Here is a 25,982-nt window from a genome sequence, read left to right as displayed (position 1 = left end):
ACAGGTCTCCCTGCTTTGACCCTTGCCCCGTTGCCCCTGCCCCTGCCTCGGTCTATTCTCAACACAGCAGCCAGAGAGCGATCCTTCTAGAACGTCAGACCTTGCCATTCTGCTCACAACTCCCAGTGGCTCCCATCTCACTCAGAGTGAAATCTACACTCTTTCTATGACCATGGGCCCTTTCCAATCCCATGTACTCCCATGTCTCTGTCCTCAGCAATTCCCCTCCCAGGGCTGTCTGGTCTCCTTGCTTGCATAACCACCTCATCCACTTCTACCTCAGGGCCTTTGCACCAGCTGCTCTCTATCTTCTTCCCCCAAGCAGCCCTCTCCCTGTGCCTTCTCTTCTTATAGGTTCCACTCAAGTGTCTCTTTACCTGCGAGGCCTTCGTGTAAAATGGTCCCCACCCCCACAGACACTCACTCCCTGATCCTATCCCTGCTTTTTAAAAATAATTTTTGATTAATAAACTTTATTTTTTAGAGCAGTTTTAAGTTCACAGCAAAATTGAGCAGGAGGTACAGAGATTTCCAGCATACCCTCTGCTCCCTCACACGCGTAGCCTCCTTCATTATCAACATCGGCACCAGATGACACATTTGTTACAACTGATGAACCTACACTGACACATCCTTATTACCCAAAGTCCACAGTTTACATTAGGGTTCACTCTTGGCATTGTACCCATAGAATTATGGGTTTGGACAAATGTGTAATGACATGTATTCACCACTGCAGTATCTTACAGAATAGTTTCACTGCCCTAAAAATCCCCTGGGTTCCACCTATCCATCCCTCCCCCACCCCCTAACCCCCGGCCACCACTCATCTTTTTATTGTCTCCATAGTTCGGCCTTTTCCAGAATGTCATGTAGTTGGAATCACACAGTGTGTAGTCTTTTCAGATGGGTGTCTTTCACTTCGTAACATGCATTTAAGGTTTCTCCATGTCTTTTTTTTTTAAAGATTTTATTTATTTTTATTTTTCCCCCCAAAGCCCCAGTGGATAGTTGTGTGTCGTAGCTGCACATCCTTCTAGTTGCTGTATGTGGGACTCGGCCTCAGGATGAACGGAGAAGTGGTGCCTCGATGCGCACCCGGGATCCGAACCCGGGCCACCAGTATCGCAGCGCGCGCACTTAACCACCAAGCCACAGGGCCGGCCCTCTCCATGTCTTTTCATGGCTTGATAGCTCATTTCTTTTTAGTGCTGAATAATGTCCCATTGTCTGGAAGTACCACAGTTTATTTGTCCATTCACCTCCTAAAGGGTGTCTTGGTGGCAAGTTTTGGCCATTATGAATAAAGCTGCTATAAATATCTGTGTGCAAGTCCCTGCTTTTTCACTGCCCAGATCTCTTCTTTTCCAGTCGCTGAGACACACGTCCCCCTCCATGATGGATGCCTCCTGTCCTGGAGGCTAGAAGGCACGCCCCTCAAAACCTAATACCACCACCTGCCAAGAGCCACGTCTGCAGCAACTGCTCAGACACCGTGCGTGACCACTGGGCTAAGTCCCCATCTCATCCCTGGGTGTAAGTCTTGTGAATGTTTTGGTTCTGGGACCACTGGGAAAACCGTCCAGGGAAACCGTCTCCAAGGCTGACTCTGAGGGAGAGCAGAACGACTCACTTCGAGCCAGAAACCGTGGGCTGATGTGTCTTTTCCCACACAGTGACAGCCTACAAGATGGGTCCAGGCTGCGCCTCCCTCCGTCTGCCCTCAGACCGTACTGGTGTGCAAAACACAGGGTGGAGAAACACGGGGCTGGAGAAACTCAGGCCGGAGTCACTGCGTGAAGCCCCAAGACCTCTGCCTCAGTTCCTCCACCTGGCTCTCCTGGTGGAGACGCCAGGTGACCTTGCGGGGGGGTGCCGAGGAGCGGGGAGGGGAGCCAGCATTTACCCACCACTCTCTAGCAGGTGCACGTCTTCATATCACCCTGCTGAGAAGTGGGACCATCAGTCCAGGGCACGGATGAGGCTCAGACGGGTGAAGTAACCTACGCAGGCGGCACCACCAGAGGTTTCAAAGCAACACTTGAACCCGTACTCCAGAGCCAAGCTCTTTCACCGCTCCCTGTCCTGCCTCATTCATTCATTCATTCACTCTCTCATTCAAGGAGCATTTATTGAGTGGTGACTGTATGCCAGGCACTGTTGGGGGCCCTGGGATACAGTAGGAAATAAGTTCATCCCACTCTCCTGGAGTCGGCTTTCCTGTGTGTGTGGGAAAGATGGAGGACAATAAATGCTTGGACAATTGACTACACAACACATAAGGTGTCCAAAAGTGTGTGGAAGGAACCGGAAGCTTTGTAGGGGGCTGGATGGAGTGGCTATGGGGTGGGCATGGTATTTAAATGGGGGGGAACAGAGAAAGTCTCTCTGATAAGGTAACATTTGGGCAGAGACTTGAGGGAAGTGAAGGAGGGAGTGATGCAGACATCTAGGGAAAGAGCATTCCAGGCAGAGGGAACAGCCAGTGCAACGGTCCTGGGGCGGGAATGAGCTTGGTGTACTGGAGGATAGCAAGGAGGCCAAGTGGTGGAGCTGGAGGGCTGTAGCCATGGGTGGGGGGGCTTTGAATTCTATTCCCAATGAGATGGGAAGCCCTTTGGAGGGCTGTAAACAGAGAAATGACAGCCTCTGACTTGGATTTTGGATTAAGTTCCGACTGCTGGATTGGGGGTCTGGAATGGGGGTGGGAAAGGCCAGTTAGGAGCTACTGTGCACACAGGGAACAGATGTGATAGATGGAGGGGGCTGGGGCACTTGGGTGGAGGTGACGGAAGAGGAGGGCTTCAGCCTGGGTGCAAGGTTGGGCTGCCAGAGGAAGGGGGTTCCAAGAGGACCCCAAAGGGTTTGGCCTGAGAAAATGGAAGCACGGGGTTGCCATGCACTGAGCCCCCGAGCCCCCCTCTCCAGAGAAGAGCGGCTTTGGCAGGTCCCAGGTATGGCGGAAGAGAAAGATCCTGACTTCGATCCCCAGGTCCCCTGGCTTCCAGAACACTCGGCTTAGGCCGAGGGCGGGGAGGAAACAGCTCCAGGCGGCAGGGGCCGCCCCCCGGGAAGAGGGCGCCTGGCTGCGGGCCGAGCAGGCGGCTGCCCACCGAGCGCCGCCGTGAGCACGCGGTTTCCGGCGACAGCGGCCGGGACGCCCAGCCCGCCCCGGCCGCCGCTCGCGCTCCCGGGACGGGGTGAGGGGGCGGCGGGAGGAGCCGCGGGCGGACTCGCGGGCCTGGCGGGAGGCCCCAGGAAGCCTTTCCGATCGCGGCCCCGCGGCGGGCGGGGGTCCCGGGGGGCGCGGGGCGGGGCTGCAGTCCTGGGTGGGGATTGGGCTGGGATCCCACTTGGCGGATGGGAAAGGGGCGGGAAGGGTAGGGGACGGGGTGGGCGGTAGATGGGGAGGGGCGGGGTGGGGCGGGGGTGACGACGGGCTGGGGTGGGCGCGGATGGGGGGTCGCGAACGGGAGGGATGGCGGGTTGAGGTTGGGGCGTGGGGTTGGGGGCGGAGGGGGAGGGTGGGGGTGCGGTGGGGAAAGGACGGGGGAGGCGGGGGCGCGGCGCGGGTGGGGGCGCGGGGAGAGGTCCCCTCCCGCGGCGGGGACCGCCCGCTTCCTCCCTCCGCGAGCGGTAAACAAACGCGGTGATGTCACGGGCGCCGCTGACCCGCGGCTGAACCCGGAGCTGTAAATGAGATGCAAGGTGCCAGCAGCCTCCAGGCCGCGGCCTGCGAGCCACACACGCTCCTCCGCCGGCCTGAGGTTACCCCAGCTGCACACGCGGACAGGATGCTGCGAACGCCACCAGACATTGCAACACGCAGCCAGTCTGCTGGCCGCGGCGTGAACCGTCCCGACGCCCTCCTCCGCCGCCCCCTGGCAGGCGGCGGCCCAGCTGGAGCGCCGCCTCCCTCCTCCGGAGCCTCCCTGGGGGCTGGCAGCTTCCACCCATCTGGGGTCAGCCTCTCCACTGGGGAGCCCATCCCCTGCCTCCCCAGGGGGCCTCCAAACCGAGGGCTGGGCCTCCGGGGTCAGCTTTGGGCTTTCTGCCCAACAGATTGGGGAAGTGCCTGCCTTTGCGCTCGGCTTTCTGGGAAGCTCATTCCTCTTAGCCCGGGGCTGGAGGCCCTTCCTCCAGGTGTAAGCACATGCCAAAGTGTCCCGATGGCTGCCCACCAGCCATCCCCCTCCACCAAGCAGGGGGCCGCGTTTATTCCAGGGAGCTCCCAGAGCGGCCTGGACTGCATATCCTTGGCAGCCCCTGGGGTCTGAACTGCCCTTTGGAATGGAAAGCAGCTTGGCTGGGGCCAGCACTCTGCTCTGGAGTTGATTTGCTGTGTGACTTTCGGATGAGTCATTGGCGTCTCTGGGCTTCACCATCTCCCCCTGGGGAAGCGGGGAGAATCGAAACTGGCCTCCCTCTGCTGCTGTGGGGAAGGTCAAAAGTGCAAGAAACCCTCACCAGGCTGCGGGGGTTGGTGGGAAGCCTCAAGTGCAGGGCCTGAGACAGTGAGAACTTGGAGACGCTCGGACACACCAGGGCAGGCCCCCTCCTCACCCACCTGCCCCCCAAACTCAGCCTTCCGGGTTCACTGTGAGAAGCCGGGGCTGCGATGACAGATGGTAACTAGTCCCCTGGGCCCAAGGAGCCCCCACACTGGCTCTCTTGCTTGGACTCCACTAACTCAAGTCCTGGTGGAGGTTGGGGGAACCCAGAAATGACCTCGGAGCTTTAAAAAGCACCTCAGGAATGCAGCAAGGCGCAGCTTAACACCAGAGCCGAGTTTGGCTCCCGTTCACCGAGGCTAATATTTAAATCCCTCTCCCTCACAACACCGTGCTGTATTGTCTTTGCAGCCTTTTGTCACTCTCTGCAATTCTGATAGTGACTCTGCTTGTTGATCGTCTACCCCCGTCCGCCAACACACACACCAGAACGGGGGCTCTCACGATGAACTCCCGGCACCTGGCTTGTAATCTTGTGCTCTGTAAATATCTGAGCGAACGAAGGACATCATTTGCCTCGCCTGTGAAATGGGCGGTAACGTCTTGAGGGGACCTTGGCCCCTCCCATGCGGTATGGCTCTCACGGGGACCGGCCGCGTGATTTGCTGGGCCCCGTGCAAAATAAAAATTCGGGATCCGTTGTTTAAAAATTACTGATAATTTCAAGACGGCGGCAGGGGGGCATTAACAAGTGCAGGGCCCTTCTGAGTGTGGGCTCCTGTGTGACCGCACAGGTCGCACACCCAGGAGGCCGGCCAGGGCTGTCACACAGGGGGTGTTCAATAGCGATAGCCAGGGGGACCGAATGCCAAGTCACCAGCCTTCCGCCCCTCCCCTGGGCAGCAGGGAACCCAGCTCCAACAGAGTCACTCCGTGATGGAGAGTGGACACACGTCCCGGACAGTCAGCTGACAACAGCCAGCTGATTCAGAGTTGCCTGCACTCCCGCTCTACACACCTGCACAACGCAAAAGCAGTCAATATGGAAGCATTTTAGATTTAGGGGCAGAAGCCATCATCTGACGGGCATCGCTCTGGGTCGCATTTATTCAGGAGCTCCTCTAAGTGCTACAGCGAGGCCACGACCCCTAGCCTCGGTTCCCAAATCCAAAAAGCTCTAAATCTTTTTTTCTTAATTCTGACCCACACATTTAGGGGAGTCCTCAAGGGGCTGTGGACCGGAGCTATGGGCCCATTGTAGAGATGGAGGCGCTGAGGTCCTGGAAGTGTCAAGGGCGTGGCTGAGCTGGGCCCCCAACCCTGGCAGCACTTCTGGGAGCTGCTGGTGGAGGTGAGAAGACAGCTGTTGTTTTGGGAAAGGAAAGACAGACTTTGTCTCGGGGTAGCTCTCTCAGCATCCCACTGCTACCCCAGCCCGAAATTCAGAGGCCCCTGAGCTGGTGGGCCCAGAGAAACCTTCAGCTAATTAAGCATTATTTATGCACTGGCCTCCCGAGGACAAGCTTCAAATTACTTGCAAGCTGTGCCAAGGGAACTATCTATCCTACAGGCTATTAATTAGGAATCGGTTTAATCTCTGTGGGACGAAGGTCAAATGCCATATGGAGTCGACCCCTCCGGCTGGCTGGCAGGCTGGCTGGCGTCAGGCTATCAGGCTGGCGATCTGAGCCCAGAAGGCTGGGGGATTCAGGGGAAGTGAGGGGACACTGCACCGGGAAATGGCCTGGCCAGCACATCCGGCACACGGCAGGATGCTGACAGCAAACAGGCATGGGCCGCGGCCCAGGAAGCCGGGCGAGGCGGGGTCCCCTCAGCGCGAGCCCTGCAGAAAGTGGATCTCAGCGGTCCTCGGAGAGCGCCCGTCCCTCCAGCGGCAGAGCATCCTGCTGGAAAATCAGGCTTCCCTCACCGTTCATGAACCCAGCCTGCTCACGCACCTCGTAGAAACCCTTCTCTGGCTCCCTAGTGCTCCCCCAACCAAGTCCAAACTCCACCGTGGTCACCAAGCTCTGTGAGGCCCGGCCCGGCCCGTCTCCCACACTCTCGGCTCACACTCTTGTTCTGGCCAGGCCCAACTCTCTGGGATTCCTCACATGGGCCAAACTCCCTCATCTCCCATTTTCCAGACATGTTCTTCCCCTCTGCCTAGGATGTTTCCCTTCTCTGGCCTCCACCTCATCCTCGACGCCTCACCTTCAACCCTAGTCCTAGCAACTGCCAGCCTTCCTTCCCCAGAAGCCAGACTGCCTGATTCAAATCCTGTGACTATGTGTGCTGTGTGATGTTAGGCAAGTATGTAACCTCTCTGAGCCTTGGTTTTCTCATTTTTAAAATGGGGACAGTAATAGTTCCTACCTCCTAGGGTTGCTCTGAGGGGCAAATCAGATTGTCCCTGTAAGTCACTTTGTGTGTAGGAAGTACTTTATTAACAACAATGTCAAAGACTGGTTGCAAGTCCCGCCCTGTGCTCATCGCTGCCTCCTGCCATGGTTTGCTCCATCAAAAACCCATCACACCACAGTGTCACTGAGGGCCACTGGTCCATCTTCCCAGCCAGACCAAGGACGGGACCCAGAACCCTGTGTTTCTTCCCTGCAATGCCCACCTGGTCTCTGTGACCTAGGAGAGTGCCCTGCACGCCCTCCCCTCCTGCCAAATCTACCCCCACTGGAAGCCTTCAGGGGTGACCCAGAGTTTTCTCTTCTGTGGAGCAGCTGTCCACCCAGTGTGGGTCAACTGAAGTCCCCCGTTTCTGTTTTGCTCTCCAAGGGCAAACCCTCCCAGATGACATTCCACTGCCTCAGTCACACTGCCATCCGTTCTGTGGCAGGAACTGTGACATCTTCCATCCCTGGTGACTCTGCGTGGCACCTGGAACAGAGCTTTGTATTCAGCAGGTGCTCAGTGCAGATCCCACCAGCATTTTCTGAGCCCCGGCCGGCATGTTCGACAATCTCCTGGAAGCCTCCCAATGGCCCTGGGAGGTTGGGACTAGAACTGTCACTTTATAGATGAGAAAACCAAGGCTCGGGGATTGTGGCCAGAGAATAATGGCCTCCTCCAGGACGCCCATGTCCTAATCCCCAGAATTTGGGAATATGCCGCCTTACATGGGAAAGGGGGATTAAGTTTGCAGATGGAATTCAATTTGCTCATCAGCTGACTTTAAAATAGAAGGATTATCCTGGATTATCCAGGTGGGTCCAGTGTAATAACAGGGGCCTTCGAAGTGAAAGGGAGACAGAAGGAGAGTGTTAGAGGGAGCTGCGACTATGGAAGCCCAGTCAGAGTGATAAACGTTGCTGGCTCTGAAGATGGAGGAAGGGGCCACGAGCCAAGGGATGCAGGCGGCCTCTAGAAGCTTCAAGGGCAAGGAAACGGATTCTCCCCTAGAGCCTCCAGAAGAACACAGCCCTGACACCTTGATTTCTGCCCAGGGAGACCATGTCGGACTTCTGCCCTCTGGAACTGTAGGAATGGTGCTGTCTGAAGTCACTGAGTCCATGGTGATGTGTTAGAGCAGCCGCAGGAAGCTCAGACAGAGAGGCTGGGGGACTCGTCCAAGGCCTCCAGCCAGAGGAGCTGGGACTGAACCCCAAGTCTGTCTGCTCCAAAGTCTGTGGCTCCCAGGGGCTCCCAGGGGTGTAGCAGCCCCTCCCCAGGCTAACCTATCAGTGTCACTTAAAACAACCCCTTTCTGTCATAGAGAAATGCCCGAGGGTTTTGTAGAGAGTGCACGAGAGGGGTTGGAGCGGACAGTCGAACACAATCCATAGCCTTACCATCACAGCCAACACTTACTGGGCGCGCATGCTGGGCTCAGGACTTTCGACATATTATTTCCTTGAATCCTCATTCTACAGAGGAAACCGAGGCTCAGAGAGGTCTAGTAACTTGCCCAGGGCCACTCAGCTAGTGAGTGAAAGAGCCAGCATAGGAACTCTGGTTTGTTGACCCTCGAGCTCAAAATCTGAATCACTAATCTTTTTTTTTTTTTAAAGATTTTTATTTATTTATTCCCCCAAAGCCCCTGGAGATAGTTGTATGTCATAGCTGCACATCCTTCTAGTTGCTGTATGTGGGACGTGGCCTCAGCATGGCCGGAGAAGCGGTGCGTTGGTGCGCGCCCGGGATCTGAACCCGGGCCGCCAGCAGCAGAGCGTGCACACTTAACCGCTAAGCCACGGGGCCGGCCCTGAATCACTATTCTATACTAGCTCCTTGAGAAAGAAAAAATTGAACATGGGTGTGCGCACGTGCGTGTGCGCGCGCACACACACACACACCTGCCAACGCGAAGGCTCAAGAGGTGGCCCCCAAACCAGGACGATGGATCTGCCCACCGAGGAGGCACGAGCCCTCAGAGGGCACACAGTGTTCCCAGCCCACACTGCCCCTGTGGCCCTGCAGGACCCCTGCCCCCTCTGCTGCGTGTTCCCAGGGAGGTGGCCTGGAGAGGTGAGGCGAGACTCCCCCGCTTCGCCAAGGGGGACGTGAGGACATGGGATGTCAGGGCCAAGGGTGGCCTGACTCCACGTGGGTGTGTCCGGCAGGACTGCCTGCCTGCAGGAAGGTCATGCTGCCCTTCGTGGCCATGCTGGCCCCAGCTCCCCATGCTGACCCGCTATGGGGCTGTGAGAAGTCAGGGCATGCTGGGCTGGCTGGCTGGGCTCCACTGTGTCCCCGTGGTCCTGGGAGCTCCAAAAAGGCCCCAGAGACTCTTCCTCCCACCTTGCAAGGACCCGATATTAGCTCCCTTTTGCTCCCCTGCCTGCAGCTGGAGAGGAGGGAGAGCTGGCTTCTCACGCCCAGGGAAACACCACTGTGAACAGTGACCTAGCAAAGGGACTTCCTTTACTCTCCTCTCACAGTGGCCTTAAATCTTCTAGAAAAGGTTACAAAGTCTCTCGACAACCTGCTAGACCACCTTGAGGCTGCTTGACTGTTTCAACTACAAACTCCCTGAGGGCAGGGAGGTTTCAGCTCAATTCTGAAAAGTCCCTTCTGTCTTTTTCGCCCATGAGTGTCAGGAAATGACCTGATAAGGTCTGCAAGACTAGACCCAGGAGGACTGGCTCACAGGCAAGCTTGGATCTCCTGGAAGTTTTTGCCTGAGATGACTGAAAACTGGACTGGTCCTGCCACAAGGAGGAGTGCTGAGTCTGCTCCCGATCCCCTTGTTCCTGGTAACAGCACCCCAATTTCCCCCACAGAAGCTCACCTTCCCATTCTCAAACACTGTGGCTTGTCTGGGGCTGGTACACTCCTGGCTCAGAGACAGGCCTGTGACCCACAGCTGGTCACTCAATCATTGAACCATTACTGCTTCAGGCTCAACCCAGTCATAGCCAGGCAGACTCAATTCCTGGACCCTTCCAGAACTGCTGGGCAGAGAACACTGGTCTGTCCAGTCGAGTGGGAGCCGCGGGGATGTAGGGCAGCAAGGGGCAGATGCGAGGAGCCCCGTGGTGGAGAGGGCCTGCCTAGAGAGAGACTGAGTCCTGACAACACTGTTTGAGGCCCTGGAGCCATGCCCAGAGTGAGGCCCACCCGGGGACAGTCCCGTTGCACGAGTCAATAAACCACTCTGACTGCACCTCTGGACCCACCATCAGGAGAGCCATAACGAATGCTGTTTGACCCATTTAGCCTCCGTGGCTGCTAAGGGCACGTGCTGCCCAGACTCTGCTAGGGGCTGTCAACATGATCTCTTCTGTTCCATAGAATGATTAACTGACAGGCAACAAAACTCACTGGTTCAGGAGCAGATGCCCTGGGTTCAAATCCTACTTGGTCACTTACTAGCCACGTGATCTTAAGTTATTGACCCTCAGAGTCTTGACCAGTGAGAAGAAGATGACAAGAGGACCAACGCCGGAGCTTACTGTGGGGAGTAAATGACTTTATTAAGTGCAAAGTGCTCAAAATGGTCCCTGGCACACAGTAGGTGCTCAGTAAACATGGCTCTAACTAGCTATGAGGGGTCAGTCACGCATTCACTCAGGCAACAAACATTTATTAAGCACCTACTGTATGCCAGATACTGTGCCAGGGGCCTAGGACACTTGGTGAGTGAGAGGACATGTCCCCGCCCCCCCGGGATCTTACAGCCTTGTGGAGAAGACACATGGCAACAAGCAGCCACAAAGTGTGGTGAGTTGCCATGGTAACCCATGACTTTGGGCTCACCACAGCCCAACCCTGACCAGTTGAGCTACTTGGACGCAGAGGTGAAAATGACTAATGCCCACGTAGGGGAAGCTGGGTGGCTGTCAGGGGAGTGGGCAGCCGCGACCAGGGCAGAGCCCGGCCCTTGACCAGCGTCTGCTCCTCAGCCGCAGAAGGGTCTACACTAGACCAGCCCTGCCCATGAAGAAAGGCGCCGTTGTCACCAGTCATCTCAATAGGGTTTGAGGCCTCGAGTGGGAGGGAAGACGCCAGGCTCTGAGCCCTCCCTGTAGGGAGAGTGATTCTCTCCCACTGACTTCCAGAAAGGATCGAGAGCTAAAATTCCCGAGGGCTTCTGTGGCATGGGCTGAATTCTCCCCTTCCTGGGGAATCCCAGAACCAGGGGGAGTCCAGCCAGCAGGTTCTTTGCCTTTTGCCCCTTGTTCCCAGCAGAGCACCTGGTCCAATAAGCAAAAGGGGCAGAGCCCGGGCTGGGGGCTGTCTACTGTACCCACCCCACCCCATCCTTCCTTGCAAATGCTCTTGTGCTGAGCTAGGAGGTTTATAAACATTATTTCACTGAATCTTCACACCTTCATTTTTCAGATGGGGCAACTGAGGCCCAGAGACATAAAGTTACTTATCCAAGGCCACACAGCAGGTCACTGGGGGCCCCCCTAGGATTTACAGGATTAGAAACTGGTTTCCAGCAGCCCTGGCTGGCACTTCAAATTGCATGAGTGCTCTGGCCTCTACCACTCTAAAGACCTTGGCGGCTGTGACACCACCCAAGGGCCAGGCCTTGGCTTTAAGGCTGGGGTGGCCAAGTCACATTCTCCCAGGGCTGGGAGCGGCATTTGGGCCAGGTCCTCTTCGGAAGGCTGTCTCAGTCCTGGCTGAGTAATTAAGCCTTCTAGCTCGTGGGTTCCCTAGTGGTAGGGGAGGGGCCCTGGCTGAGGGCTGAGCAGGGCTTGGGGTGGGAGTGGGTGGTCCTCTCCTGAGGGACAAAGGCACAAGGTAAAAGAAGGCCATGTCAACCCACAAGCTTCCTCACCTTGGAATAAAGAGCCAAAGGATGAGGACCCCATGAGATGACACTCGGCAAATCCAAGTAAGGATCAACTGGAGAGACGAGTGTGTCCTGAGCAATTTCCTAGAGCAGTTCTTTTTAAACTTTACTTTTTCTTCTCTTTAAAGCAATGGCATTCTTTCAACGGTGCTCTGGAGCCCAGTTTGAAAACCTGGTCCTAGAAGCTCAAGTGATCTTGGGGTCTGCCTTGGGGGCCATCGGGGCTCAGATGGGCCAGGGGCTGTAGGAGAGGGACATGCAGACAGGAGACAATGATCTGTCAGCTCCTCCCCAGGAGTATGTTTCACTGTGGACAGAACGATCCTATGGCTCATTGATCAAACTGTTTTCCAGCCCCATCCCGGAAAGTCCACTGGAAAGGAAACTCAAGGTCACACTTTCCAGTGCAGGGGATGGTCAACCGAGTCAGAAAGGCATGGGCCGGGTGGCCTTTGCCAGGCTGGCTGTTGTTGGCATTAAACATGACCAGGCCACAAATCTGTACTGTCCCCCTGGCTTGGCCCTGGCTTCTCCGTTGCAGGACACCAGAGGGGCCCCTGCCTCTGACACGAGCTGCAGTCCCGAACCCGAATCCAAGCCTGAAGGAGTTGGACGGGTTTTGATCGGATCTAGTCCAAAGCTTCTTAACTTGCGTCTAGGATAGACATCGGGGTGTCCAAGGACCCCTCAAAAGTATAAAAATGTGTATCTTTGTGCATTTTTCTGGGGACAGAGTTTATACTTTCTTCAGATCCTCAAAGGGCTCTACAATCAGCAAAAGATTAAGACTTACTGCAACTCCCTCAGTTGCCACCTCCTTTAAGAAGTCTTCTAAGATTTCCCTTAATTCTCAGTGATTTCTCCCTTCCTGGTACTACGGTACTGTCGAAGCTCTCGGGCACTCCAGGTTTCGCTGGAAGGAGCTAGGACTCCTTATCCCTGAGAGCTGGCTCCTTGTACATTTGAGGTGCTACCCTGGGTGTCAAACGAATGAAATACAACTGGGCTGTTTCCCTGCTTATCACTTAGTTGTTTAAAGCAAACCCTGCTAACCGACAACTGCCTTAATCCTTTGGCAAGTATCCCGTTCATTGTATGCAAATACTGCTACTCAGTGCTCAACAAAATGTTTTGTAGAGGTAAATTTAACTACAGGCCGGCCCTTCCTGTTGACTCCTGAACTGTTTATCAATCCTCTCTCCAGAACCCTCCGGGTATGAGGCCCCATTATTTACCAGCTGGTGTCTTGACCTCTCCATAACCCTGACTGGGCTAGGCCGGGCCAGGCTGAGGTTATCTGCCCCAGCGGGAAAGGGCCTGGTTTTGAAGCTGGGAATCCTGGGTTCAAAGTCTGCCTGAGGCTAAGCATCCTGGGCAACTCACTTCACCTGCGTCTTAGAAATGGGCTGCTGACCACACCTGCCTCTGGAAGGAGCAAGACACCGAACGTGAAAAAGCATTGTATAGTCACGCAGACTACCACAGTCACATAGGATACCACAGTCACGTAGGGTACAGTACCACAGTCACGTAGGGTACCACAGTCACGTAGGGTACAGTACCACAGTCCCTACAGTACCACAGTCATGTAGAGTACCACAGTCACTACATTACTATAGTCACTATAGTATCACAGTCACATACAGTACCACAGTCACTACAGTACTATAGTCACTACAGTATCACAGTCATGTACAGTACCACAGTTACATGTAGTACCACAGTCATGTAGAGTACCACAGTCATTACAGTACTATAATCACTACAGTATCACAGTACCACAGTCACATACAATTCTACAGTTACATGTAGTACCACAGTCACATTAGTACTGCAGTCACTACAGTACCACAGTCACGTGCAGTACCAAAGTTACATGCAGTACTAGTCACGTAGAGTACTAGGGGCCAAGGAAGCGGCCAGCATCCAGTGCGGGCGCCGCAGGGGTCTAAGTTATGACTGAAGTTTGTAACTTAGAGTGAAGGATGTGAGCACGGGCCTGCCTGCACCCTCCCCCCCAGCCCCTGAGACTCAGACAAAGGAAGGACATAACGGCTGGAGGACCCCGGTGAGGCCATGCTGAGAAGGGTTGTCTTTTCTTAATTTTTAAGCGTTGGTTAATTGATCCTGGTGTCTTCTTCTCCTCCCAGCCCCTGACCCTGCCTGGGTCACCGTCCTCACTGATGTCACTCTAGTAAGGATGGTTCACAGACTCTAAAGGGTGGAAGGGACCCGGTGGTCGCCCGGGACCTAACCTCTGCTGATGCGGGGACCTACAGCACACTCACTTGAAGAGCAGCCCGCTCATCTGCAGAAAGCTCCAAGGGTGGGAAGGCGCCCCGGTGCGGGGCTCCAGTCCACATGGCCGAGCCCTCCCCACGGGCCTGGCGTGGCCCTCCACCCCACTGAAACGCCCACGGATTTGCCATCCCACCTAAGTCATGGCTTCTAGTCCTCATCATCCTGAGCCCTCTCCCTGGACACCCTCCAATGGCTCAAGGACCTCTCAGAGTGTTGACCAATACTGACCACAACACTCCAGAAGTCTTTCCACAAAGTAGAACAGAAAAGCATCTCTTTCTCTCTGGACACCAATACACTGGCTTCTATTTTATTTTTAGGGGGAGTTAACCTTTGTTACCATGAAAGTCATCCTGCTGGCGTTGACCCATCTTTCCAAACCATCAGGGGCTTTACCAATCTGGAGACGGTCACCACAGCAGGACGTAGTGGCCCCAGGAGAGAACCTTCTTTACGTGACTCCCTGCGGCAGCTCCGAGGCCTAGTGTGCTGAATCAATGAACAAATCCGACGTAGTCACAACTCCCCAGAGCTGTGTCACCCTCGAGCCGGTTGGCATTTTTCACCCGAGACATCAGCAGGAACAGATCAGGAGGCACTGAGAGCGCGTCTCCCCAGCAGACTCCGAGGCCCGGATGACTCCCACCCACCCCACCAGTGGCACACCAACCCACCTAGATCCTCCTTCAGCCCATATGCTTCCGGTTGGCCATAAAGATATTGCAGGAGACGGCCAGCATCTTCTAAAACTCAAGTGCAAAGCTGAGAGTGCACAGTGAGCTTTGGAAAGAGAAGAGGGCCAAGCAAATCTGCTGTGATGTTTGTAGGGGAGCCACAGAAGCGCCCAGAGCCTCCTCACTGGTCTCCCACCCCAGGCCTGACCCCCAACCTTAGCAGCCAGATGATCCCACTAAGACTTAGGTTAGATCGTGTCACTTCCCTGCTCAACACCCTCCAATGGCTCCCAGTTTCACTCGGCATCAAAGCCAAAAAAATGGTTCTAGAGATTGTGGGGCCCTGCTCCCCACCCGCCCTCTTCCTCCTCTCCCCCTCGCTTGCCCTGCCCCAGCCACACTGGCCTCCTCGCAGTCCCCCAAATACCCCGGGCACAGTCTCTCCTCAGAGCACCTCTCTCCTCCCTCTGGGATGCAGCTCCCTCCATTCCCACCTTGTCCACTCTGTCTGCCTTGCCTCGTCCGTTTTCTTCTTAGCACTATTTTATGTATCTTGTTTAAGATCTGTCTCCCCCAGTAAACTGTGGGCTCTACATGGTGGGGATTTCTGTCTGCTTCGCTCACAGCAGTATCCCCAGTGCCTGGGGCATAGGAGGTGTGCCATAGATTTGTTGAATGAATGAACGCGTCCCCACCCCACCATTCGCTTGCTACCCTGTTCTGGTAGTGTGGCACTCCCTTTCTGAGACTCTGACACGCACGCATTTTCAGAACTCTAATACCTCGCTCATTTTAGGGGACCTCACTCATCCCACAGCAGATGAGCGTACATTCGAGAGTGCTGGCATCTCGGTAGATCCCCTTCTCTCCTTTTCATTTGGCTTCAACTGTTTCCTGACCTTCATAGTTCATCTGAATAATATGTTTCAAATGTTTCTTTTCACATATCCTACATACTTGGTGTATTTGTAGATTGTGTCTTCGGAAGGCAACAAGGAGAATATCTTATAACATTTTAGGTGTGGTCATGCTCTTGCCCAAGGATAAAGGAGAATATGTCGTGTCTGGAATCTTTCCTGCACTGAGGCCCAGAACTACACTGGATTTTGATGGGGGCAGGTTGGGATAAGGCCTCAGGGACAAGTTGCTGGATTGCCACAACCAGATCTCTTTCCTGAGGAGTAAAGGATGGCTAACGTCTACCTTCTCTAAATATGGCTAAGATCACTTTCTCAAAGAGATGACCTCAACAAATCACAAGACGGAAATGGAGCAGAGAAAGTGACCATAATGATGCAGAGAGCAGAGGGCTCTGCGCAGGAATAAACAAATGCCCCAGGCTCTGAAAACCGGAAAGTTCAGAGGAGGCTGGAGTCTGAACACGAATTAGCAGTTGGGCTACTAAGACCAAACGAAGATGGACTTGTTGACTCAGGTTCAGTATTTCTACATCTGGGCGACATTCTCTGAAGCCCAAATAGACAATTTGATGATTTTAGGATAAAAACTGGAAGTTCTGCTTGACACGTGAGTTGGGAAACTTGGGCCTCTCGTTCCTTTGAAACTACTGGTGGAAAACACTGACATCTCCTACAAGAGTTGAAATAAACCCATGGCAGATGGCTACCTGGGAGCCATGAGTAAGTTTGGAAACGGCGTACGGCTCCTCTGACCGAGGGCACAGTTCCCAACTGTGAGTTGCTTCTTTTTCATTCAGTGGGATCTGATGACTAGATCAGCAGGAGAGGCTGAGACCGTCAGTGATGAGGACAAATGTTTTTTGCAGAAGTCTCCTCCTCTGAACTCAAGGAGCTTGGCAATTGGTTGCTTTCCTGAGATGGCTGATCCTAACATGAGAAGTTTGGAGCACGCCAGGGATGATCCTTAGGGATCATGGCGTCCCCTCTCACTTTATGGGTGTGCTTCTTAGCTGTAGCCTGGAGAAGGCAGTGACCTTTCCATGGTCACAGAAGAGTTGAGTCTAGAACCCAGTCTCTGGCCTCTCAGCCCAGGGGAGCAGGCTGCAGGGGGGTGACCCCAGATGTGGTTGCCTTTGTTCCCCAGGGGAAAAGAGTGGGGCAGAGAGAGGGAGTGTTTGTCTATTCAGGAGACAGCACAAATTGTAAGGCCCACTGTCTCAAAGCCAAGGACCAGATACTACAAGCTGAAAGACTTTTCCTAGATGCCACAGTAGGACAGGTGGCCTACCTCCCTGCTCCCAGGCCACATCAGATGGGAGCCCGGTACTTCTCCCAGAAATTTGCAGCAAAGGCTACATTCAGGATGAGGATGGGGGAGATGGACCACTGCGTCTCCCATGCCACTCCTGGCTTTGTGACCTTCATCACCTATCAATCGTTTAATGCAGCTATTTGGCCTGATGACTCTGAGTCCCACAAGATTACGTCTGGATCCCTCTTCTCTCTGTCTCCTTCTTCCTGTTCTTATCAGTACTGGCCTAACTCAGAGTCTGAGATACAAACTCCCGCTTACCTCCCCTGCTCCCTAAGCCACTCTACAATATTTCTTTCTTTGCCTTTGCCTCCCTCCCCCACTTTCAGCCATGTACAGTCTTTAATCAGGTGGTTTCCTGCACCTGGTCGGCCCTTCTCACATCCCTTCTGGTTGAAACTCTTGACCTTCTTCAAGGCTTACTCAAATGCCACCTCCTTCATGACGCCTTCCGTGACCCCTCGTTATAGATTAACAGTTCCACTGGGCTTCCTCTGTGTAGTGTCCCCCCAAAATTGATGTCTACCTGGAACCTCAGAATGTGCCCTTATTTGGAAATAGGGTCTTTGGAGATGTAATTGGAGACCTCAAGATGAGGTCATACTGGATTTAATGTGGGCCCTAAATCCAATGCCTGGGGTCCTTATAAGAAGAAGAGAGGACACAGAGACACACGGAGAGACAGAGCAGAAGGCCACATGAACACAGAGGCAGGGATTGGAGTGATGCTGCCATGAGCCAAGGAACACCAACCAGGAGACCCAGGAGCTGGAAGAGGCAAGCAAGGATTCTCCCCCAGAGTCTTTGGAGGGAGTAGGGCCCTGCCAACACCTTGATTTTAGATTTCTGGCCTCCAGAATGGGGAGAGAATCAATTTCTATTGTTGTAAGCCACCAAGTTAGTGGTAAGTTGTTATGGCAGCCATAGAAAACTAATACACGCTGTCATTTGTGCCTTAACTGTAAGCACCTGGCCATGTCTCTGCGTCTTTATTCATCTTTGTTGTACCCAGCCCTCTCCTGGCCCAGAGCAGTGTCAAATACCCAAGAGACACCTCAGGCCGGTTTGCCGAACTAGGTCTCCCAAAGACCATTGTCATGGAACAGTGGGGCCCGGACTTGCCCCAGTGCCAGGAATGGGAAGGATATGGGATTTGCTGAATGGATGTGGTGGAGAATAGGATTCACAAATCTCCATAAAGGGCCCGTTCCTGGCTTGCTGCTTTAGGACAGGGCTAGAGACCCATGTACTGAAAATTTAATAATAGCAAGGCGGATGCAACAACTCTGAGCCCGTTCTCATACTCCCCCCCTGAAATGGGTCCCTGGGTCTCAGCTCTCCCCTCCTTGATGGAGGGAATGGGCCCTGGAGGGTGCCCCCACAGGCCTGCAATCACGGCCCAGGGCTCTAGCCCAGCCACCTGCCTCATACTAGAGCAAAGGCTGGAACAGCCACTGCGAATACGTCCAAACAGCCAGCCCACTTCTCCTCCTCCCAGGGGCTCCTGCTAAAACCATGTCAAGGTCAAAGACTTTGGAGGCTGGGCCAGCTGCCTAGCTAGCCAGGAGCCTCACCGGGGAGAGGGATGGGCCCAAGCTCTATGAATGCTTTCATGGGAGGAATTCCAGGAGGACATAGAAAATAAAACAGGAGTGTAGTGGGCAATCAGCAAGAGCCTTCCCCTTAGAGCCCCTAACCATGACTGGCCCTGCCTTAGTTAACCTTGGGACATGGTGGGTAAGGAGAGATGTCTCCAGGTGAGGAACTTTCCATCTCCGGGAGCCTCTGTGTCCTTTTAAGAAACACCCACATTTGGGTCACCTTTGCAGCCTATGGCACACAGCCACCCATAAATATTGCCAAATCCTGTTTGACTCAAGGTCATCATAGGAAACTGGCTTGTCACTCCCCCCACAAAGTAAACGGACCTCTCGTGGACATGCCAGCTGTTTGCAGAGACTCTGGTCCTTCTCTCTTCTTTGTCTTTTGGGGGCCTTTCCCACCCAGGTCCAATCCCACCATAATCCAGGCTGGAAGGGCTCTCAGATGCAGCCTCTACTTCCAACCAGAGGAGAAGGAGGGTCATCTGTGGTTCCACACGGTCGCCTGCCTAACACCACTGCCAGCCGTGGGTGGCGCTGCCCTCCCCCGCGGCTCCAGGTCCACCCTAAGCCCGCTGTTCACACAACCCACTCAGCGGGCTCCCATAAATTCCCACTCCACAACACTTGGCCCTTTGTCCCCAAGACCACATCCCCAAACACTCCGAGCTCTGGGGATTGTCCAGGGCCCTCTCCCTGGCCCCAGATGGACTCAGGCAAGAAGGCTTGATTCCCAATTCCCCACCCGGACAGCAAGCGGAAGGCTCATTAACACGTAGCTCCAGTAACTGGTCAGATAATTACAGAGTTGGAGGGAGCACTTTTGGTCGTCCTGACTGGTCTGACGACTGAACCCGGGGTGAATGGCACTGGCAGTTTCACAAGCCCCACGGATCCTGTTTTGAGCGACCTGATACCAATTTCAGACATATTTCTAATTGGCCCTGGGTTCATTCCCTGGAAGAGGATGTCCACTCCAAGTTGGGTGGGGCGTGGTTCCCAGTGCACGAACTTGTACAGGGTGCCACTCTGCACTGTTCCACCCTCCTCCCCCCAACACTGTATACTTCTTTCAATTTAGGCTTGTTTATAGTCAGTCAAGTTTTTCCAGATTGACTAAGAGAGTTCTTCATATGCCTACCGCCGCCAGTGACAAGAGCAATAAAGGAGACCCAGGACTTGGGCCAGCTGGAAGAGTAGAACAGTTTCTGCGAGATGCAGACAGCTAAGGAATGACAACCACAGGAGACTGTCCCCAGCCCCACAGCCCCCTGCAACGACACCCTCCACAAAGGGCTCTGGGAGCCCTTCCGTGGGGCATCACCCCAAGGAAATGAAACCGCTGAGAACAACTCTTCCCCTTTTTCGGTGTGTCCAAGGGTTAAAAACACTTCCGAACTCCCCTCCAACTGCAAGGTCAAGCAGCTGTCCAAACCACCCAAGGAGAAGCAGGAGCCGGGACACCGACTCCAGCCAGCTCCACCGCCACAGGACCCCGCTGGCCCTCCCGGCGAGGGAAGAGTTAATGGCGATTAGCTTGGGCTGATAGCTCGGGCTCCAAAGTTCAGCGGAGCCACCCCGGAGGAATTGTAAATCTCAGGGCAGTATTTAACAAAACAAAAGCAACCTGGAATTATATGCAGGTTTGGTTTTCTACAGTACATATTTACTTAATCCCCTAGGTATGTGGCTCCATGTCAGATCAGCTGGCTTTGCTGGCCCTTTCACCCCCCTGGCTCACAACAGTTTAAGTTTCAAACTAATTCCCTGTTTTTGCTGTTCCTCTTCTCAGGGCTGGCTGGAGACAGCCCGGCCTGCCCGCCTCAGATCTCTCTCTCCACTGCTCTAGTCACTGGGTGAGTCAGCCTGGCTTGGGCCGGAGTTGGGTGACAGCCGGATGGCCCTCCCCACTCTCCGGCACCAGGTCTGGGACAACTGGAGGAAGAGGTGAGGGGACTGCTGAAAAGTTAAAGGCAGCCTTGGGGGGAGGGCTCTCCCCACAGGGCCACCTCCCCTCTTAATGGGGAAGGATCCCCTCTGGGGCTGTATTTGGGGGGAGGGGGCAGGGTTGAAGGTGAGAACAAGGGCTCTTTATCAGCTGCAGGTTAGACCTGGCCCCGAGTTCCAGATTTCCAAACACCTGGGCCTCTGAGTGTCTGTCAGGCCAGGCTAGACCATCCAACACCGCTCCTCCCTTTTCAAACCCAAACCAACGATCCCCTCTCTTCCTGCCTCCGGAGCTGCAGTCGCCCAGGTTGGGGCTGGGAAGCGAGTTGCCAAGGAAAATACGAAGCGCCAGCTAGCAGGCGGCTCCCAGCTCTACCCAGGAGCGCACACACCCTGCACTCACCAGGGTGGCGGCAGAGAGGGGCAGGCGAGGGGGGAAAACATAACACCTTCCTTTAGGAGGGAGGAATGTGGGAAATGGGTGGGTCTCCTAAGTTTCGGGATAGGGGTTAACAGCCAGCCAGCCACCGATCCCAAAGGAGCGGATCAGCTCCCGACCTGCGAAAAGACAGTCCGGTGCCCGGGAAATGTACAAGGTGAAACTGACCAGCTCAGCCCTCGCGGGTGGCACAGAGAAGTGGGGTGGCCGGCTACTCTCAGACCCCGGGCGCGCGTCCCGGCAGCGGCAGCAGGTGGGCGCACCCCCGCCCCCGGGGCCTCCCTCACCTCCAGCCCGCACCCCCTGGACGCGCAGTGACCGGTACCTTTCTGGCGCCGCGTTCTGCGAACTCGCGAGCGAGCTGGCGCCCGATGCCTCTCCCGCCGCCGGTGATAAGGACGTTCTCCCGCGACAGGTCCCGCAGCTTGGCGGGCAGCAGCAGTCCGACGGCTGCTTTCGCCACCAGATAGATCATCTGCAGAGGGAACACCACCAACGCGCCCAGCCATTTCCACACCATCCTCCGCGCCGCGGAGCCGGGCAGGGGGAGCGAAACTCCCCAGACCACACAAAACAGGAATTAAAAAAGAAAACACCCCAAACAATAATAAATAAACCGAAAGAGGGGGAGAGAGGCGTCCCACCTAGCCACTCTTGAAATCACCTCTTCCCAAACGCAAAACACCGGGTGAGAAAAAGGAAAAAAAAAAAAAAAAAAAAAAAAAGATAAACCCTCCTCGGGAGGAGAGAAAGCGTCTCAGAAGGTTGGGACAGTAAGAGGGGTGGAGGGGAAGCTGGAGGTGGAAAGTTCTAACGAGAAGTTTCTTGCCCCAGCAGCCGTTTCGGCTGGGGAATTCTCAGGTAATGTTTACAGGCTGACAGAGGAGTTTAGGCAGGGGAAGGAAAAAAAAAAAAAAAAAGGCACCAACCACACGCGCGCACACTGCTACAGTCCTGCGGTTTCAAAGTGCAAGATTAAAAAAAAAAAAAAAAAACCGTTTCCAAATTGTAGCGCCCCCCCACCCCTTCTCCAGGAATTAAAAAAAAAAAAAAAAAAGTAGGGGGAAAAGTGCTTGGAGCTCCCAATTTCAGTCCGCGAAAGTCTCCCGACTCATTGCTATTCTTGGGCTCAGGAAATTGCTTAAACGCGATCTGATTGCCAGCAACGTGCAGGAGAAGTGGGGGGTCCGGGTGTCAGTTTCTTTACGTGCATGGCTCGCCCTCGCGCGCGCTCGCTCTCTCCGGCTCCCTCCCTCCCTCTCTCTTCCAGCAGAGGCTGGGAGTTGCTGCTCGATCCGGCTCCCTCTCTCCCTTGTTAGCATTTATTGCCTTCTTTTTGTCCTTTCCAACTTGGAGAGGGCCCGGGTGCGGAGCGCGCGTGGATCGGACCCCCTCGTCTGCACCGCCTTATTAATTCGCTCCCGGGGCAGCAGCGGCGCGGAGCGAGAGGGCGGCCTTTTTTTCCCCCCATTTTTTTTTTTTAATACCCCATTAAGTCTGATTGACAGTTAAAGTTGGTCGGAGGCTTCACTCTCTTTCCTCTGAGTGGCTGCCGCGGCCTCCCCTCCCCCTGCGTTGTCGCGGGGCGCGCGCGCGGGCGCGCACACGGGCTCGCTCCGACTCGCGCTCTCCCAGGGCTGCTCCCCTCTCTGCAAGCCGGGACTTGCCGGCGGTGCCCCTGAGGGCTCGCAGCAGTAACTCAAACACGCTGGAACAGACTCTTGCGAACCGGCTCCCTCCTTGAGACATTCCTCCTTGCCCGGGTCGCGGTCTCCCCGGGCTGGGGCGCGCGTGGGCCAGGTGACCGCCCCTGCGTGCGGGGCAGGCCCAGGGGAGCTCGCGCATGCCTCGATCCGACCAAGTTGCCCAGGGTTTATTTCAGGTCATTTCCCTCCCTCCAGGTAGGACCAGGAAGCCACTCCCGACCTTTGCCCAGACATCTTCTGTCTTCACTTAGAGTGCACTTTCTAAGTTTGCCCGAGTCCCTGACGTTGCTGCGGGGAAACAGCTGGGGAGCAGGGTTTTGCTTTGAGGGGAGGAGGTGGGCAGGGTAAAGGAACCTCTGCCCCCAAGGTGCCAATAAAATCCCCATAAGATTAGCTGGGAGCATATTTATTGCTCATCGGGGCTAGAATTACCTTGACTGACAGCAATTTCCTTAATAACAAAAGCTTGTAAACAAAACGTCCTAAACCAGTGTCCCCTGTGTTGTGCAGGCAGTGACTTCTCTCTCTGGGTCTCCTGGGGCTGCCCTGGCGGGGCACCTACCTTGTGACCTCCTGCCCTTCCCCAACAAGAATGTCTCCCCTGCTGGAGGGTGGGACCAGCTATTTAGAGTTGTCTGTTGTGGGAAGTCTGGGAGGTGAGTCACTAAAATGCAGCCCCAGTTAAAACTGCTGATGGGACTTGCCTCCCACTGCCCCTGACCGTCCCAGGTCAGGAGAGAGGGAGAGCCACGGAGAGCCAGGGAGCTGCCGTGTAATCCGGGCAGCGGTTCTCCAGCACCACTGAGAGACTTGTCCAGATGAGGAGAGCTGGGCCTCACCCCGAGACGTTCTGATTCAGCAGGGCTGGGTGCGCTGGAATCAGTGTGTTTAGTGCTCCGCCTGGTAGTTCTGCTAAGGATCGGGTGAGAAAGTCGCCTTGAGAAATGCTGATTTGGGGAGGGGTGCCTGGGGTTTACCTCCTGGGCTGCAGAGACCCTCTAGTTCTGGGGAGGAGTTCTGCAGGTGAGGATCTTCCTTCCAGGAAAATTGGGGAGCTCTTTATCTGGAGAGCTGCTGGATGAGCAAAAAGGATTTGGAAGAGTGGGGCTGGACGAGAATCTCTCCTACCCTGAGGGTTATATTCTGACATTTAATCCTCCCACTGACCTTGCACTGGGGGAATTATTATCCCCATTTGCCAGGTTCCCCTGCCAGGAAGCGCAGGAGGGAGGCATCCAAATCCAGACTTGATTCCTCTTCCCAGCCCACCCCACTCAGGCAGAAGGGGAGGTGGGAGGTGGAGGATGAGGCTCCCTCCTGCGTCTACCCAACCCTCCGATGACCGATGGGCAGGCCATTGCCTTCATCTGACTCCCAGGCCATGGCTAAAGGCAGGACTCCGTCAGAGTGACGGCCTCCTCCCACCTTTGAGGTCTGTAAAATGGAAAAGAAATCCCAACCTGGGAGAGAGAGGCCCTTCCCACCCAGTGGCGGCTGGTGTCCGCCAGGCCTGCAAGAGGGCAACTGGGAAAGCCTGGAGCTGGAGCCAGGCGCGCAGCCTGTTCTCATCTGTTATCCTCGGAGCCGCCTAGTGGCCGGGATGGGACACTGCGCCTCCCAGCTGCCCCAGCCTCCAGCCTCCCCTGTTCCTGCTAACCCACCAGCTATCCTTTTTCTTCTAGGCCTTTCTCTCCACGTAAGGTTAACGCCCGAAGCCTAAAAGGGCTTGCAAAGATCATAGCTTCTCCTCCCCGCGTGCCTGCTGCTTTACGGAGGAGGAAATCGAAGCCTAGAAATGTTAAGCAACTTGTAAACACTGAAGCATGTCCACCGAAGTCCCTGGTCCCAACCAGCTACCCTACCCTGTTCAGATGCCAGACCAGCTGGGTGACCACTAGGTCCTGCTGACATTTCTTTGGGTGTGTGTTGGGATGGAGGGAGCGCAGTGGGTGGGAAGGAGGTGGAGAACCGACGTCCAGACTGACCTATCAGAATATTGCACATCTTCTCCTGTAAGAAATGGGACAGCCTGAGGAGGTGGGCGTCCTGGCGCCCATTTAATGCAGGAGGAAATAGAGGCAAGGCAAATCTAAGTAACTCACTCAAGGCTACACAGTGTGCTCCCTTACCTCCCCTAAGCATCAGGTTTGGGGTGAAATCAGAGTAAAAAGGAACAAGTCCAGCAATTCTAAAAGAAGCTGGGGTTGGACTGTGGCTGAGAAGCTGACACCTTTTTTCTACTCATTGCACCTTCAGGATGTGGGTTTTGTGGGCCTGGCATCCCCACGAGCCTCAGGCTTCTTCCATCCTCAGCTGCCCAGAGAGGGGCTGTCTGTCACCTCCTCTATACCCCCCAGGTCCCCGGGAAGATGAGGTGGAGGGGGCGCTGGGCCAGGGGGTGGACGATGCCGCATGCTGGCCCAGGGGGTCCCTGGGGCTTGGCTTCAGTGCGAACTCAGGGGATACAATCCTCCCCACCTCTGCCTCCCCCTCTCCTCCCTTAGGTTCCTTGGGGCCAGGGGGTGGGGAATTTAATTCGAGGACGAAGTTTGAAATTTCACATCCCAGCCTGGGGAGAGGGCCCCACAGTCCTCCCCACCCCCCTGAAAATGTGAAAGGAGCCTTTGTGGGCTTGATGGAGGAGGGAGGTGAGCTGCAGCCTGAAGAACTAACTTTTTCCATGACTCAGCTCCTTGGCGCAGGGTGGGCACAGGAGATGCGAGGACCCAGCAGGGCAGGCTGGAGCCACCCTCCAGCCCAGAGCCGGCCCGCCTCAGGGTTAGAGGTGGGCCAACAAGAGAGCTGGCCCAGGACCTGCAGGGGAACTTGCTGGCCCTGGATGGGCCACTGGGCTGTAATGAGCCTCATCCCCCACCTCCCCAGGGCAGAGACCCATCTTTTTGACTCACTACTGCATCCCCAGGGCCAAGAGCACGAATGCTCAGAGTTCTTTCACCAGGCACTCTCCTTATCCCCATCTCCATGGGCAGCTGGAAAAATAAATGGGTCTCAGCCTTGCCTTCTGCTCATCTGAGGCTCAGAGAAGTTAAGAAAGTCACTCGAGATCACGCAGGTGGGATTTGAACCCTGGTCAGATGCTCAGCTCTGGCTACTTTATCCATCGATGTCACTCAGAACAGATAGGATCACCCGGGGAACTTGTCAAAATGCAGATCCCTGGGCTCCCAGCCTGGACTTCCAGAACCAGCATCCTAGGGTGGGGGCCCAGGAATCCACATGCAGGCCGAGCAGGATTGTTGGGCGTCTGATGTTCGAGAACCTTCCAGTGCTGCCTCTCCGTGGCCCCCCGTTATTTACAGTCCTGTGTGAAGGCTTCCTCACCTCTGCCACCAGTGTGCAAGCTCTTCCCTCC

At 55.2% G+C, this 25,982-nt stretch overlaps 1 protein-coding gene across 1 annotated transcript in view; it reads right to left on the bottom strand.

Moving 5' to 3' along the window:
* DHRS3 (dehydrogenase/reductase 3) overlaps positions 1-22,047 on the bottom strand; it is a 39,184-nt gene extending 17,137 nt beyond the window's left edge. The window contains exon 1 of the mRNA XM_004425600.3: positions 21,229-22,047. Within this exon, the coding sequence (XP_004425657.1) occupies positions 21,229-21,423 (195 nt within the window). The 5' untranslated portion in view covers positions 21,424-22,047. The remainder of the gene's footprint in view (positions 1-21,228) is intronic.
* Positions 22,048-25,982: the final 3,935 nt, after the last annotated feature.

Source organism: Ceratotherium simum, chromosome 22 (assembly GCF_057802395.1).
Source record: "Ceratotherium simum simum isolate JZ-2026a chromosome 22, ASM5780239v1, whole genome shotgun sequence".
Lineage (NCBI taxonomy): Eukaryota > Metazoa > Chordata > Mammalia > Perissodactyla > Rhinocerotidae > Ceratotherium > Ceratotherium simum.
This window is presented reverse-complemented; position numbering and strand designations above follow the sequence as displayed.